The sequence below is a fragment of the Macaca mulatta genome, chromosome 3 (assembly GCF_049350105.2).
Source record: "Macaca mulatta isolate MMU2019108-1 chromosome 3, T2T-MMU8v2.0, whole genome shotgun sequence".
NCBI classification, from domain to species: Eukaryota; Metazoa; Chordata; class Mammalia; order Primates; family Cercopithecidae; genus Macaca; species Macaca mulatta.
Window position 1 is genome coordinate 84,367,264 of NC_133408.1, and position 13,282 is coordinate 84,380,545.

General features: G+C 48.0%; 1 protein-coding gene across 1 annotated transcript; it reads left to right on the plus strand.

Annotated features, from left to right (window-relative positions):
- The first annotated feature begins 8,228 nt into the window (after positions 1 to 8,228).
- On the plus strand, positions 8,229 to 13,131 carry PGAM2 (phosphoglycerate mutase 2). Its single transcript, XM_015133659.3, has 3 exons — positions 8,229 to 10,751; positions 10,855 to 11,035; positions 12,927 to 13,131. The coding sequence occupies exons 1-3, from the start codon at positions 10,338 to 10,340 to the stop codon at positions 13,091 to 13,093; spliced, it is 762 nt and encodes a 253-aa protein (XP_014989145.1). The 5' UTR covers positions 8,229 to 10,337; the 3' UTR covers positions 13,094 to 13,131.
- Positions 13,132 to 13,282: the final 151 nt, after the last annotated feature.

The window sequence follows — 13,282 nt, forward strand, 5'->3', positions numbered from 1 at the left end:
CGTGGGTGTTCTACAGTTTATCCATTCAGCTGCTGAATGTCTGGATTGTGGCCGGACGCCATGGCTTATGCCTGTAGTCCTAGCACTTTGGGAGGCTGAGGTGGGTAGATCACTTGAGGCCAGGAGTTTGAGACCAGCCTGGCCACCATGGCGAAACCCCATCTCTACAAAATATACAAAAGTTTGCTGGGCATGCTGGCTCACACCTGTATTCCCAGCTACTCGGGAGGCTGAGGCATAAGAATTGCTTGAACCTGGGATGCCAAGGTTGCAGTGAGCTGAGATTGTGCCACTGCACTCCAGCCTGGGCAACAGAGCGAGACTCTGCCTAAAAAGAAGAAAACGTCTGGGTTGTTTCCAGAGTTTGGAGATAATGAATCATACTGCTACAGACATGCATGTACAAGTTTTTGTGTAACACAGAGGTCTTCATTTCTCTTGGGTAAGTAGACAGGCATAGGATTATTGTGTCATTTGGTAAGTATACGTTTATTTCATAACAGCAAAGTTGTCCTGAGTGTGTCTGTCATTTTGCAGTCCACCAGCATTGTGAGCACCCCTGTAAGTTAAACACCAAGTAGGCAGTTGCTCTGTATCCCTGCCAGCACTTGATAGTTTCAGTATTTGTTAACTTTAGCTTTTCTAGTAGTAGGTATATATCAGTAGCTCACTGTGGTTTTATTTTGCATTTACCTAATGCCTGATAATGTTGAGCATCTGTTCACTGGCTTCTATGTCCTCACTGGTGAAGTGGCTGTTCAAGTCTCATTTTCAAAAACAGAATTGTTGGCTGGGCACGGTCGCTCACACCTGTAATCCCAGCACTTTGGGAGGCCAAGGTGGGTGGATCACCTGAGGTCAAGAGTTCGAGACCAGCCTGGCCAACATGACAAAACCCAAAGTTGCCCACCATGCCCCTCTGTTACTGCTGAATCTTGAGAGTTCTTTATGTGCCACTCTGGTGATTGGTAAATATTTTTTCCCAGTGTGAAGACTATCTTCCTTCTTTTAGCACTGTGTTTTTCAGAGTAAATGTATTTAATTTTTATGAAGTCCAGTTTATCAATTTATTCAGTTTACCAGTTTTTTTCTTATGTTTTTGGAGTCCTATCTCTGACCCAAAATCACAAAGATTTTCTTTGCTTTCTTTTATAGTTTGTTTGTTTTCCCCAGAAACAGGGTCTTGCTCTGTCACCGAGGCTGGAGTGCAGTAGTATGATTATAGCTCACTGCAGTCTCAAATTCCTGTGCTCAAGCAATCCTCCTGCCTCAGCCTCCCAAGTAGCTAGGACTACAGGCACAAGCCACCAAGCCCAGCTAACTTTTAAAATTTTCTGTAGAGACAAGGGTCTCGCATTGTTTCCCAGGCTGGTCTCAAACTCGTGGCTTCAAGCAGTGCTCCCGCCTCAGCCTCCCAAAGTATTGGTATTACAGGTGGGAGCCACCACACCTCGCCTGGTTTGCATTTAGATCCATGATTTATCTTTAGTTAATTTTTGTTTAAGGGGTGTGAGGCTTAGGTTTTTGTATATGGAGGTCCAATTGTTCTAGTACCATTTCTTGAAAATACTGTCCTTCCTTTACTGAATTTCCTATGAACTTTTGTAAAAGTCAGTTGGCTATATTTATATGGTTCTATTTGTGGACTCTGTTCCATTTGTTTTTGGATCTGTCCCTTTACAAATACCATATTAACTCAGTTAACTTGAATTTTAGACTAATGCTTAATATCAGGTAATATGAATCCTCCAGCTTTGTTCTTTTCCAAATTATTTTGGCTATATAATCCTTTGACTTTCTATATAAATTTTAGAATCACCTTGTCTGTAGACACAAAACAATCTTTTAGCCGTTTGATTGGAATTGCACTGAGTTTATAGGTTGGGGAAACTAACATCTTAACTATATAGAATCTTTAAATTCGTATCACAGTATGTCTCTCCATTTATTTTGGTTTTCTTTTATTTCTTTCATCAGTGTTTTACAATTTTTCAACATACATACCTGGGACATGTTTTGTTAGATTTATACCTAAGTATTTTATTTCCTTGGAGTTATTATAAAATGTTTCAATTTCCAATTTTTCATTGCTAGCACATAGAAATATAATTCATTTTCATATGTTGATCATGTATCCCAAAACTTTGCAATGCTAACTTTTAAGAGATTTTTGGTGGAGTCTGTGGAATTGTTTACAGACAATATTATTTCTTCTTTGCCAGACTTAATGCCTTTTATTTCTTTTTCTTACATTATTGCACTGGCTAGGACTTCCAGGACAACACTGGAAGGAGTAGTGAGAGTAGACATCTTTGCTTTGTTCCTGATCTTAGGTAGAAAGGATTCAGTGTTTCACTATTAAGGATTATGTTCGATGTAGGATTTTTTTTTTTTGAGACAGAGTCTTGCTTTGTTGCCCAGGCTGGAGTGCAGCAGCACAATCTCAGCTCACTGCAAGCTCTGCCTCCCAGGTTCATGCCATTCTCCTGCCTCAGCCTCCCGGGTAGCTGGGACTACAGGTGCCCACCACCAAGCCCGGCTAACTTTTTTGTATTTTCAGTAGAGATGGGGTTTAACTGTGTTAGCCAGGCTGGTCTTGATCTCCTGACCTCGTGATCCGCCTGCCTCGGGCTCCCAAAGTGCTGGGATTACAGGCGTGAGCCACCACACCTGGCAGATGTAGGATTTGTATAGATGCCCTTTATGAGGTCAAAGAAGTTCCCTTTTATTCCCAGTTTTATGAAAGTTTTTATAATGAATGGTGCAGTGGCTCACACCTCCGATACCAGCGCTCTGGGAGGCCAAGGCAGGTGGATTACTTGAGCCCAGGAGTTAGAGACCAGCTTGGATGATATAGTGAGACCTTGTCTCTATAAAAAATAAGAAAATTAGCCAGGGGTGGTGGCAAATGCCTGTAGTCCCTGTTACTTGGGGGTATGAGGTGGGAGGATCACTTGAGCCTGGGAGGTTGAGGCTACAGTGAGCTGTGTGATTGCACCACTGCACTCCAATCTGGGCAACAGAGCGAGACCCTGTCTCAGTAAATAAATAAATACAATAAATAGGTGTTGGATTTGGCTAGGTGCTTTTCTGATTGTGTGAATTTTCTTCTTTAGCCTGTTAACATTGGTTGGTTTTGGAATAGTGAACCACTTTTTTTGTTTGTTTGTTTGTTTAATGGGAGCCTCACACTGACACCCAGGCTGGAGTGCAGTGGCATGATCTCAGCTCACTGCAACCTCTGCCTCCTGGGTTCAAGCAGTCCTCCCACCTCAGCCTCCTGGGTAGCTGGGATTATAGGCACACATCACCACACCTGGCTAATTTTTGTATTTTTACTAGAGACAGGGTTTCACCATGTTGGCCATGCTGGTCTCAAACTCCTGACCTCAAGTGATCCACCAGCCTCAGCCTCCCAAAGTGTTGAGATTACAGGCGGGAGCCACCGTGCCCGGCCCGTCTCATACTAATTTCTAGTTTAATTTCCTTACTGTGAGAGAACATATTTTGTATGATTTTAATTCTTTTACATTTTTCAAGGTCTGATTTAGATCCACAGTAGTGTCTGTCTTGGTGAATGTTCAATGTGTCCTTGAGAACACTGGATATTCTGTTGTTGGGTGGAGAGTTGTAAGTGTGAATTAGTTGACATTGTTCATTTCTTCTTTATCCTTATTTATTTTCTGTCTACTTGTTCTGTTGGTTACTAGAGAGAAGTCTTGAAGTCTCAAACTGTAATTGGGGATTAACCATCTCTCCTTTCTGTTATATCAGGCTACGCTGCATATATTTTGAAGTTCTGTTGTAGGATTGCAGTGTCCTAGTATCATTGTTATATGATGTCTTTTTTCCTGATCATTTTCTTGCTGTAAAGTTGACTTTGTCTGATATTAATTTAGCCATTCCAGCTGTTTTGATCAGTGTTTGAATGGTATTTCATTTTCCTTCTAACCTACATATTACCTTTTACTGTTTAACAGCTTTATTGTGATATAATTCACACTATACAATTTACCTATTTAAAGTGTACAAATCCAATGATTTTTTCATACATTTACAGTTGTGCAACCATCACCACAATCAATTCTAGAATTTTTATTACCCCCCAAAAGAAACCTTGTACTTGTACTTTAGCTTTTATCCACCAATCTCCCTATACTATCCCCCCACACTCAGCCCTAGGTAACCACTAACCCTAACCCTAACCCCTTAACCCTAGCCCTTAACCACTAGCCCCTAACCCCTTACCCCTAACCCTTAACCCTAACTCTAACCCTACTTTCTGTCCTTATAGATTTGCCTATTCTGGACATGTGTGTAGAGTATTATACAATGTGTGGCCTTTCGTGTCCAGCTTCTTCCACTTGGCGTAACATTTTCGATGGTTCATGATGTTGTAGAATGCATCAGTACTTCATTTCTTTTTATGCCTGAAAAATATTCCATTATATGGATAACCACATTTTATTTACCCATCAGTTGGTGGACATTCAGGTTGTTTGCACTTTTTGGCTACTCTGAATAATGCTGCTGTGAACATTTGTGTACACATTTTTGTGTAGACATATGTTTTAAATTCTTGGAGGAGTGGAATTGTTAGGTCTTTTTTTTTTTTTTTTTTTTTTTTTTTTTTTTTTTTTGAGACGGAGTCTCGCTCTGTAGCCCGGGCTGGAGTGCAGTGGCCGGATCTCAGCTCACTGCAAGCTCCACCTCCCGGGTTTACGCCATTCTCCTGCCTCAGCCTCCCGAGTAGCTGGGACTACAGGCGCCCGCCACCTCGCCTGGCTAGTTTTTTGTATTTTTTAGTAGAGACGGGGTTTCACCGTGTTCGCCAGGATGGTCTCGATCTCCTGACCTCGTGATCCGCCCGTCTCGGCCTCCCAAAGTGCTGGGATTACAGGCTTGAGCCACCGCGCCCGGCCGGAATTGTTAGGTCTTATGGTAACTCTATGTTTTAGCTTTTTGAGGTACTGCCAGACTTTTGCAAAGTAGCTTCACCATTTTATACTTCCCACCAGCAGTGTGTGAAGGTTCCTATTTCTCGGCCTCACCAATACTTGTTATTGTCTGTCTTTTTAATTATAGCCATCCTAGTAGATGTAAAGTAGTGTATCATTATGGTTTTGATTTTTATTTTCCTATTGACTAGTAGTAATATTGAACATCTTTTCATGTGCTTATTGGCCAACTTCTTAGGAGAATTGTCTATTCACATCCTTTGCCTACTTTTCAATTGGTTTGTCTTTTTATTGTTGAGTTACAAAAGTTATTTATGCATTCTGCATACTAGACTCTTACCAGATAAATGCTTTGCAGGTATTTTTTTCCCTATTCTATGTTTTGTCTCTTTACTTTCTTAATGGTGTATTTTTAAACTTGAAAGTTTTTTTTTTAATTTTGATGAAATCCAGGTTTTTTCCCCTTTGGTTGCTTTGTTTTTGGTGTCATTTAAGAAACCATTACCATGGTCATGAAGGCTTACTCCTAAGTTTTCTTCTAAGAGTTTTATAGTTTTTTTATCTTATGTTTAGGTTATTGATCATTTTGAGTTAATTTTTACATAAGTGTAAAGTGGGGGTTCATTGTTTTGCACGTGGAAATCCAGTTGTCCCAGCACCATTTGTTAAAGATACTATTCTTTACTCATTGAATTATTTTGGCACCTTTGTCAAAAATCAGTTAACTATAGTGTGAAGGATTTTTTCCTGGACTATCAGTTTTTGCATATGTACTCATAAGAGGCTGGTCTGTAGTTTTCTTAGGTTGTGTGTCTGGGTTTGGTATCAGGGTAATACTGCCCTCACAGAATGAGTTGTTACCTTTGACCTACTTGTATCCTATTAAATTTAATGTGAGTTACTTAATTACTTAAAGACAGCATATAATTAGGTTTTTATAATCCAAACTGATAATATGTCTAATTGGTGTGATGAGGCCATTTATGTTTAATGCAACTATTGAAATGTTTGACTTTAGATCTACCATTATGTCGTTTTCTGTTTGTTCCCTGTTTTCCATTGCTGTTTCTTCTTTCCTTTTTTCCTTCCCTCCTGTCTCTCCTTCTCCCTACACACACACACACCCCACACAGTGGTTGTTCTAGGGGTTCTAATACACATACTTTTTGTTCTTTTTTTTTTTTTTTTTTGAGATGGAGTTTCACTCTTGTTGCCCAGGTTGGAGTGCAACGGCACGATCTCGGCTCACTGCAACCTCTGCCTCCTCATTTCAAGCGATTCTCCTGCCTCAGCCTCCCGAGTAGCTGGGATTACAGGTACGCACCACCACACCTGGCTAGTTTTGTATTTTGAATAGAGACAGGGTTTTGCCATGTTGGTCAGGCTGGTCTCGAACTCCTGACTTCAGGTGATCCACCTACCTTAGCCTCCCGAAGTGCTGGGATAACAGGTGTGAGCCACCCTGCCCAGCCAAATATACGTAGTTTTACAGTCAATTTAGAATTAATGTTTTGCCATTTCAAGTAGCATGTAGAAACCTTACTACCATCTAGGTCCCTCCACCCTTCTCCCGTCACGTTTTAGTTGTCTTACATCTATATACACTGAAGCCTCCAGACAGTGTCGTAACTTTTAATTCAGCCATCACATAACTCTTAAAAAAGTGAAGAATAGTTTCATATTTATGTGGATTTTTGCCATTTATGATGTTCTTCTTGCATTCCCAAAGTTTTGAATTTCCCCCAATATCGTTTCTCTTGTCTGAAGAACTTCGTTTAACATTTTTTTAAAGCAGATTCTTTGGTTATAAATTTCCTCAGCTTGCCTTCATTTGAGAATGTCTTTATTTTACTTCATTCTTTATTCCAGTAAAATAGTATTTTTACTGGATATAGAATTCTTGAGTGACAGTTATTTCAAAACTAAAAATATTCCACTTCTTTCTGGCCTCTATTGTTTCTGGTGAAGATCTATAGTCTTTCAAAGAATTGTTCACCTGTATGAAATGTATCATTTTTCTCTGGCTGGTCTTATTTTTCTTGGTCTTTAGTTTTCAGAAGCTTCTTTATTATGTGTCTAAGCTTGGACTTTTGTTGTTAATTTATCCAGTTGTGTGGTTCACTGAGCTTCTTGGTTTGTAAGTTTATATCTTTTTCCAAACTATCATCAAATTTACGGGCTCCATCCTTTGTCATTTCCATTCTGTTTAGGAATATTCACCAATACTTTCTGAAGGCTGGTTATAAATAGCTGCTGTAAAGTCTGCTTCTGATCATTCCAATAGCTGAATCATCTCAGGATGGGCATGTATTGATTGTCTTCTTTTCTCCCATGTTGAGATTTTCCTGGCTTTCATGCTCTGGGTTATTTTGGGTTATATCCTAGATATTTTTAATATTGAGACTCTGGACCTTGTTTAAATCCTAAGCAGAATGTTGATTGTTTAAAGTGTTTGCACTACTAGTCATATTAGTCCTGTGTCTACACCTGTCGGTCTGGGACCTGCGATGCGCATCTAGGGTCAGCCCTGTGCACAGCCTGGCAGCAAGCCGATGAGTTCACGTATCACTTTACTGGATCGCTCACTTCATCTCTCCCTTCTCTGTACTCTCCCTGAAACACAACAGCTCCCTGCGACATCCCTTCCAAGACCTCCAGCCAGAAATCTGGGGCTCTTTCCCTACCCTTCTGCATACTCCCTGAAACTGCATCCAGGGCCCAGCGCAGGGGGACAGAAAGGAGCCGCAGAAGGCGGTTGCCCCATGCTCTTGGGGCCATGGCTCCTCTAGCCAGAGGGTAGCATTACCTTCTCAGGTTTCAGGTGCCTACCCAGCTCACACTACCGTCACTGTGCCACCACTGCCACCTCCATGTTACTGCCCAGGAGCTGGGGTAGAGAAGAAAGGAAAAATTGGAGGGATTCCCCCAACTCGCTGACCTTGAGGGGCTTCACATCCCACTCCTCTGATGCTTCCTGGAGCTCTTTCTGTTGGTGCACTTCAGGTTTCAAGCCGCCTGTGTGTCCAGGCTAGGCAATACTGGTTACCTCACCACTTATCTGCGGAACTTTGGTCTCCTTTTCTCATCTGCCTACTACTCCCTCAGAGCTGCTCCTGCATCTGTCCAGGATTGGTGGCTGTCAGTGGGAGAGACATGGGAAAATGCTCCCTCCACCTTCCTGGGACCACCTTGTTGACTCAGCAGCCTTCCTCGCCGCATAGCATGCCATGCCTTCCTGGATGGAGGCCCTGAGGGCAGCTTTTGGTTTTCCTACCCCTGTACCTTTCCAAGAAAGCTCTGGCACACTGCAGAGGCCAGCAACTACTTGTCGAATGAATCAAAGGGGCGTCAAGCCAGGGCCAAGGGTCAGAAGCAGGGGCTTGCTTCCCCGGAGCCCAGCTCTTCTCTGGGCTCCCCTTTCCTTTTTGACACCTCCTGCTTGGTTGGCAGTGAGGTCTCCCACGTCTGGGGGATCCTTGCCCCTGCTTCTGCACCCAGCCCTGGCTAAGTGGCCTTGTTCTATCAAAGCTGTCAGGATCTGCAGAGTGCTCAGCTTCTACTCCCGCTCCTACACAGCTGCAAGTGGCTTGAAAATGTATGACCATGCTTCAACGTCTCCAGTGATTCCCACTGTGTTGGGACACAAAGCTCACCTCTCTGCCATGTGCCCCTGATGGTCGCTGCCCCAGCTTGTTTGCTTTCTGTAGGGCTTGGGTCTTTGCCAACCCCTCTACCTGGATTGCTCTCCCTGTAAGACTCATCATAGCTGAGGCCTTTGCACTCTGCTCCTTCCACTCACATGTCACCTCAGGGGTGTCTGTGGCCTCTCCTTTCCCATCTCCCCCAGTACATTATGGTCTTTCCTTCCTAGCGTCTGGTGGTATCTATGGTAGGCATGTTTAGCTGCTGGTACGATCCCTCCTCCACTGAAATATGGGCTTCATGTCTGGCCCCTGTGGGACTGCCAGAGCCTGGTCCTCAGTCATGTTTAGTTGGGCTAGTGAGTCGACTCTTTTGGTCAAAGGGACAAAAGAAGATGAGGAGACGTGGCTTCAATCAGGACCAGTGTGGAACAGTGAGACCTGCACATGGCACTGCTAGGAGGGATAGGTTCTACCTGCCAGCCTTGGGGCTCCTGGCAGCCGACAGGACTCTGCCCACTGGGACTTGTGTGCCAACCTTTGGGTACAGAGCCTTAGCCTCACAGGCCCCAAGCCAGGAGCCCCTCCTCAGGTGAGCCAGCAGGGATGGATGAAGGCCTGTCGAGGGTTTCTTGCACACTCAGATCCAAGTCTCAGAGTGGTGGTCTCTGCTGGCCTCCCACCCACACTCTCCTGTTATCAGAAGTGTGGCAGGTGACAGTGTGGTCACTGGGGTGGGAGGATGTGGGAGGCCCTGGATGGGGCCCATGCCCAAGGGTCTAGCCAAGGCCCCTTCATTAGGGCCCCAACTGTGACTTTATTACTCATAGTCTCTTCCCTGCCCTGGTGGCCCTCATCCCCCAAACCTGAATGCAGAAGTCTTGGTCCTGGACTCAAATCCATGCCACTCTTCAGCCTATGCTGTGGGTTCCTAAGCTGAGCATTTACCTAACAATCAAGACTTCTGACAGTCCTCAGTCCTACCCCCAAACCCCCTTGGATTTCTTTTTCAAGGTGGTTTCAGCTAGGAGGGTAAGCGTGGCTTGGGTGAGAACAGATAGGGTGGGAGCATGTGGCAGGTATGGATGAGACCTTGACAAAGTGACCCCAGACGAAAGACAGGGACCCTTTCTCCCTTTGTCCTGGAAACCCAGCTCAGCCCCAGCCCTTGCCCATGCTGCTGTTGCTGCCTGGTACCTTCCACAAGGCCAGACTCCTCTCCGCAAAGCTGTGGCCCGCACCAGCTCCTCTGTCTCTCCTTCTCTGCCTGCTGAGGGCCCCCTCCCAGCCCGGCTGTCAATCACAGGAGAAAGGGGTTGGGATTTTGTTTGTCCCTCTCCCTGAGCAGAGAATGGCTGATGCGGCCACCGAGCCTTAACCTGGAGAGCCCCTCTGTCCCTGCTGCCCCCGTCTCCCCTAGCCCAGACTTCTGCCCTTCACGCCCATCCCTGACCAGCAGCCCCACTCAGCCTGGGCTCTGGGTGCCAGCTGGTTATGGACATGCCACCTCAGCCCAGGCCAGGAGCTGGTGGATGCGTAGGGCTATTTTAAGCACAGCTTCTTGGCCTGCTCCCCTGGCCCCCAGCCCCCAGCAGCTCAGCTACTGGTCACCTGCCACCGCCTAGAATGCTGATTGGCAGTTGGCTGGGGTGGGGGCTGGGAAGACACTGTTATAAAGCTGGGAGTGTAGGGAAGCAGCCGTCCCCATCCAGAGTCCTCTGTGGTCCCTGCTGCCACCATGGCCACCCACCGCCTTGTGATGGTCCGGCACGGCGAGAGCACATGGAACCAGGAGAACCGTTTCTGTGGCTGGTTCGATGCAGAGCTGAGTGAAAAGGGGGCCGAGGAGGCCAGGCGGGGAGCCAAGGCCATCAAGGACGCCAAGATGGAGTTTGACATCTGCTACACGTCGGTGCTGAAGCGGGCCATCCGCACCCTCTGGGCCATCCTGGATGGCACGGACCAGATGTGGCTGCCTGTGGTGCGCACTTGGCGCCTCAACGAGCGGCATTACGGGGGCCTCACAGGCCTCAACAAGGCGGAAACGGCCGCCAAGCACGGGGAGGAGCAGGTGAAGATCTGGAGGCGCTCCTTTGACATCCCGCCGCCCCCCATGAACGAGAAGCACCCCTACTACAACTCCATTAGCAAGGTGGGCTGCCTCCACTGGGAAGGCCTCTGGGAAGCTGCGGGGTGGGTAGTCGGGTGGGGGCCTGCTAGCTTGGGAGGGAAAGCAGCGTGCCTGTGTCCCCCAGGAGCGTCGGTACGCAGGCCTGAAGCCCGGGGAACTGCCCACCTGCGAGAGCCTCAAGGACACCATTGCCCGGGCCCTGCCCTTCTGGAATGAGGAGATTGTTCCCCAGATCAAGGCCGGCAAGCGAGTGCTCATTGCAGCTCACGGGAACAGCCTGCGGGGCATTGTCAAGCACCTGGAAGGTGAGACGCCCTCAGAAGCCTGGGCAGGGTGGGTGGGCAGCAGCCCCAGCTGGCTTCTCATCTCAGCAAAGCCTCTAGCCCATGGACCAGGCCGCTTTCTAGGCGTGGGGCTCCACATCGTTCACTGAAAAAGGAGGGCTGAGCAGCCACTTTTTTTGTGAAACTTCCCTCATTTCTGTGTAACCAGGACACACTCCACAGGGGCTGACCGCACTTGAAGCTCGCTGTGTCCCGAGGCGGGGCAGGCTCCAAAGGGGCATCTGCCCAGGGACACCCAGCTAGGAAACGGAGGGGCTGGGCTTAGAGCATCTAGCTCCAAATCCCGGCTTACCGGGGGCCCTGGACAAACCACCTCCATCTCTGGGCCTCTCCCTTTTCCAGGGTGGTGGGGAGCTCCCAGGGCTCCCCTGGTACTGACTGCCTCTTGATGTGTAGGCTTGGACCCCTCGCAGGACCCTCCCCCATCAGGTCCTCAGATTCCCTGCATGAGCTCCACCACCTATCTCCCTCTGGAGCCCCTCTCTGGGCAAAGGAAAGACCAATCAAAAGAGGGGTGCAAGACTATGGAGTGGCCGGACCCCGGGCTTGTAGCGGGGCTCCCACTGAAAAGCAAGGGCTGACAAACGGGCCCGAGATACATGGGTGCAGTGAGGCCTCGCCCAGAGTGACTGGCACCTCCACTCCGCCTCCCACCTTAATATTCTGACACCAGGGCAGTCTAAATTAGCATCTGAATGACCTTAAAGCTTGTAGAGTCCTGGAAAGGCTAGAAGGGTGTGCCCCAAACCTTCTGCTCCTGGGGCTGATGGGCAGCTGGCCAGAGCACCCAGACTGGCAGGCCCCGGAGACCCAGCCCGCCCCAAGCCTGCCAACTCCAAACACGGATACCTGGCACCTGGCACCAGGGCCAGGCAAACGGAAGGACCACCTGCCTCCTCTCCCTTCTGGAGGCTTCATGCCAGCCCCATGACCCTCCCACAGCCTGGTTTGGGGAAAGGGGATGCACTTTTGGTGGTGAATATGAGGGGATTTCAGTGGGAGTCCCTGAATCCCCAGGGAACATTCTCTTAAACCTTTCTGCACGGAGCGGGGGTGGAGTGGTGCGAATATCAAAGGTCGAGCTGCTATTCCCAGCTCGGGGGCTGCAGGAGGCAGGCAGGGTCAGGTTTCGACCAGGCTTGGCCTCCCTGTCCCTCCTCCAGCTCCATTCCGCACTTGCTCCTGTTCAGGATGTCTAGAATTTAGAGCACTTTGGAAACCAAAGGGCGCCGGACGCAGTGGCTCACTCATGTAATCCCAGCACCTTGGGAGGCTGAGGCAGGTGGATCACCTGAGGTCAGGAGTTTGAAACCAGCCTGACCAACATGGTGAAACCTGTCTCTACTAAAAATACAAAATTAGCCCTGTGTGGTGGCGCTCACCTGTAATCCCAGCTACTTGGGAGGCTGAAGCAGGAGAACTGCTTCAATCCAGGAGGTGGAGGTTGCAGTGAGCCGAGATCGCGCCATTGCACTCCAGCCTGGGCAAAAGGAGCAAAACTCCATCTCAAAAAGAAAGAAACCAAAGGGCTAGTGTCCTTCCTGACCCTCAACTTCAGTCTGCCTGGAGTCACACTGGGCTGAGGGGACTATGGACAGCACCACCACAGGTCACAGCCACTTGGGTGGGGCTGAAGTCCCCATTTGTTTCACCACTGGGCTATTTCTGCAGGCTGCTTGGTCTAACTCAGTTACGCCTTGACCTTCGGCAACATTTCTGTGGCCTCGCTCTCAGGGCTGGAAAGGTTGGTGCCAGGGGAACTGGCTCTGTGGCCCATAAGGGTCATATAGTGTCTGCTGTGTGAATAGGCTGGGGACAGAGGGGCTAAGGACACCTATTCCTTCCGGCACAGGGATGTCAGACCAGGCAATCATGGAGCTGAACCTGCCCACGGGGATCCCCATTGTGTATGAGCTGAACAAGGAGCTGAAGCCCACCAAGCCTATGCAGTTCCTGGGTGATGAGGAAACGGTGCGGAAGGCCATGGAGGCTGTGGCAGCCCAGGGCAAGGCCAAGTGAGGGGTTGGGCTTGGGCAATAAAGGCACCTCCTCCCACAGCCTGGACTCCAGCGCAGCCGGGCATGCCAGGCTCACCCCACCATCAGCTATGGGGACTCCAGAACCAGGGGTGCAGCCATCTACCTTCCCCCACTCCATGCCTGTGTCACCAGGGGCAGGAGCCTAGTACCCACCCCTAGTCATCAGGAC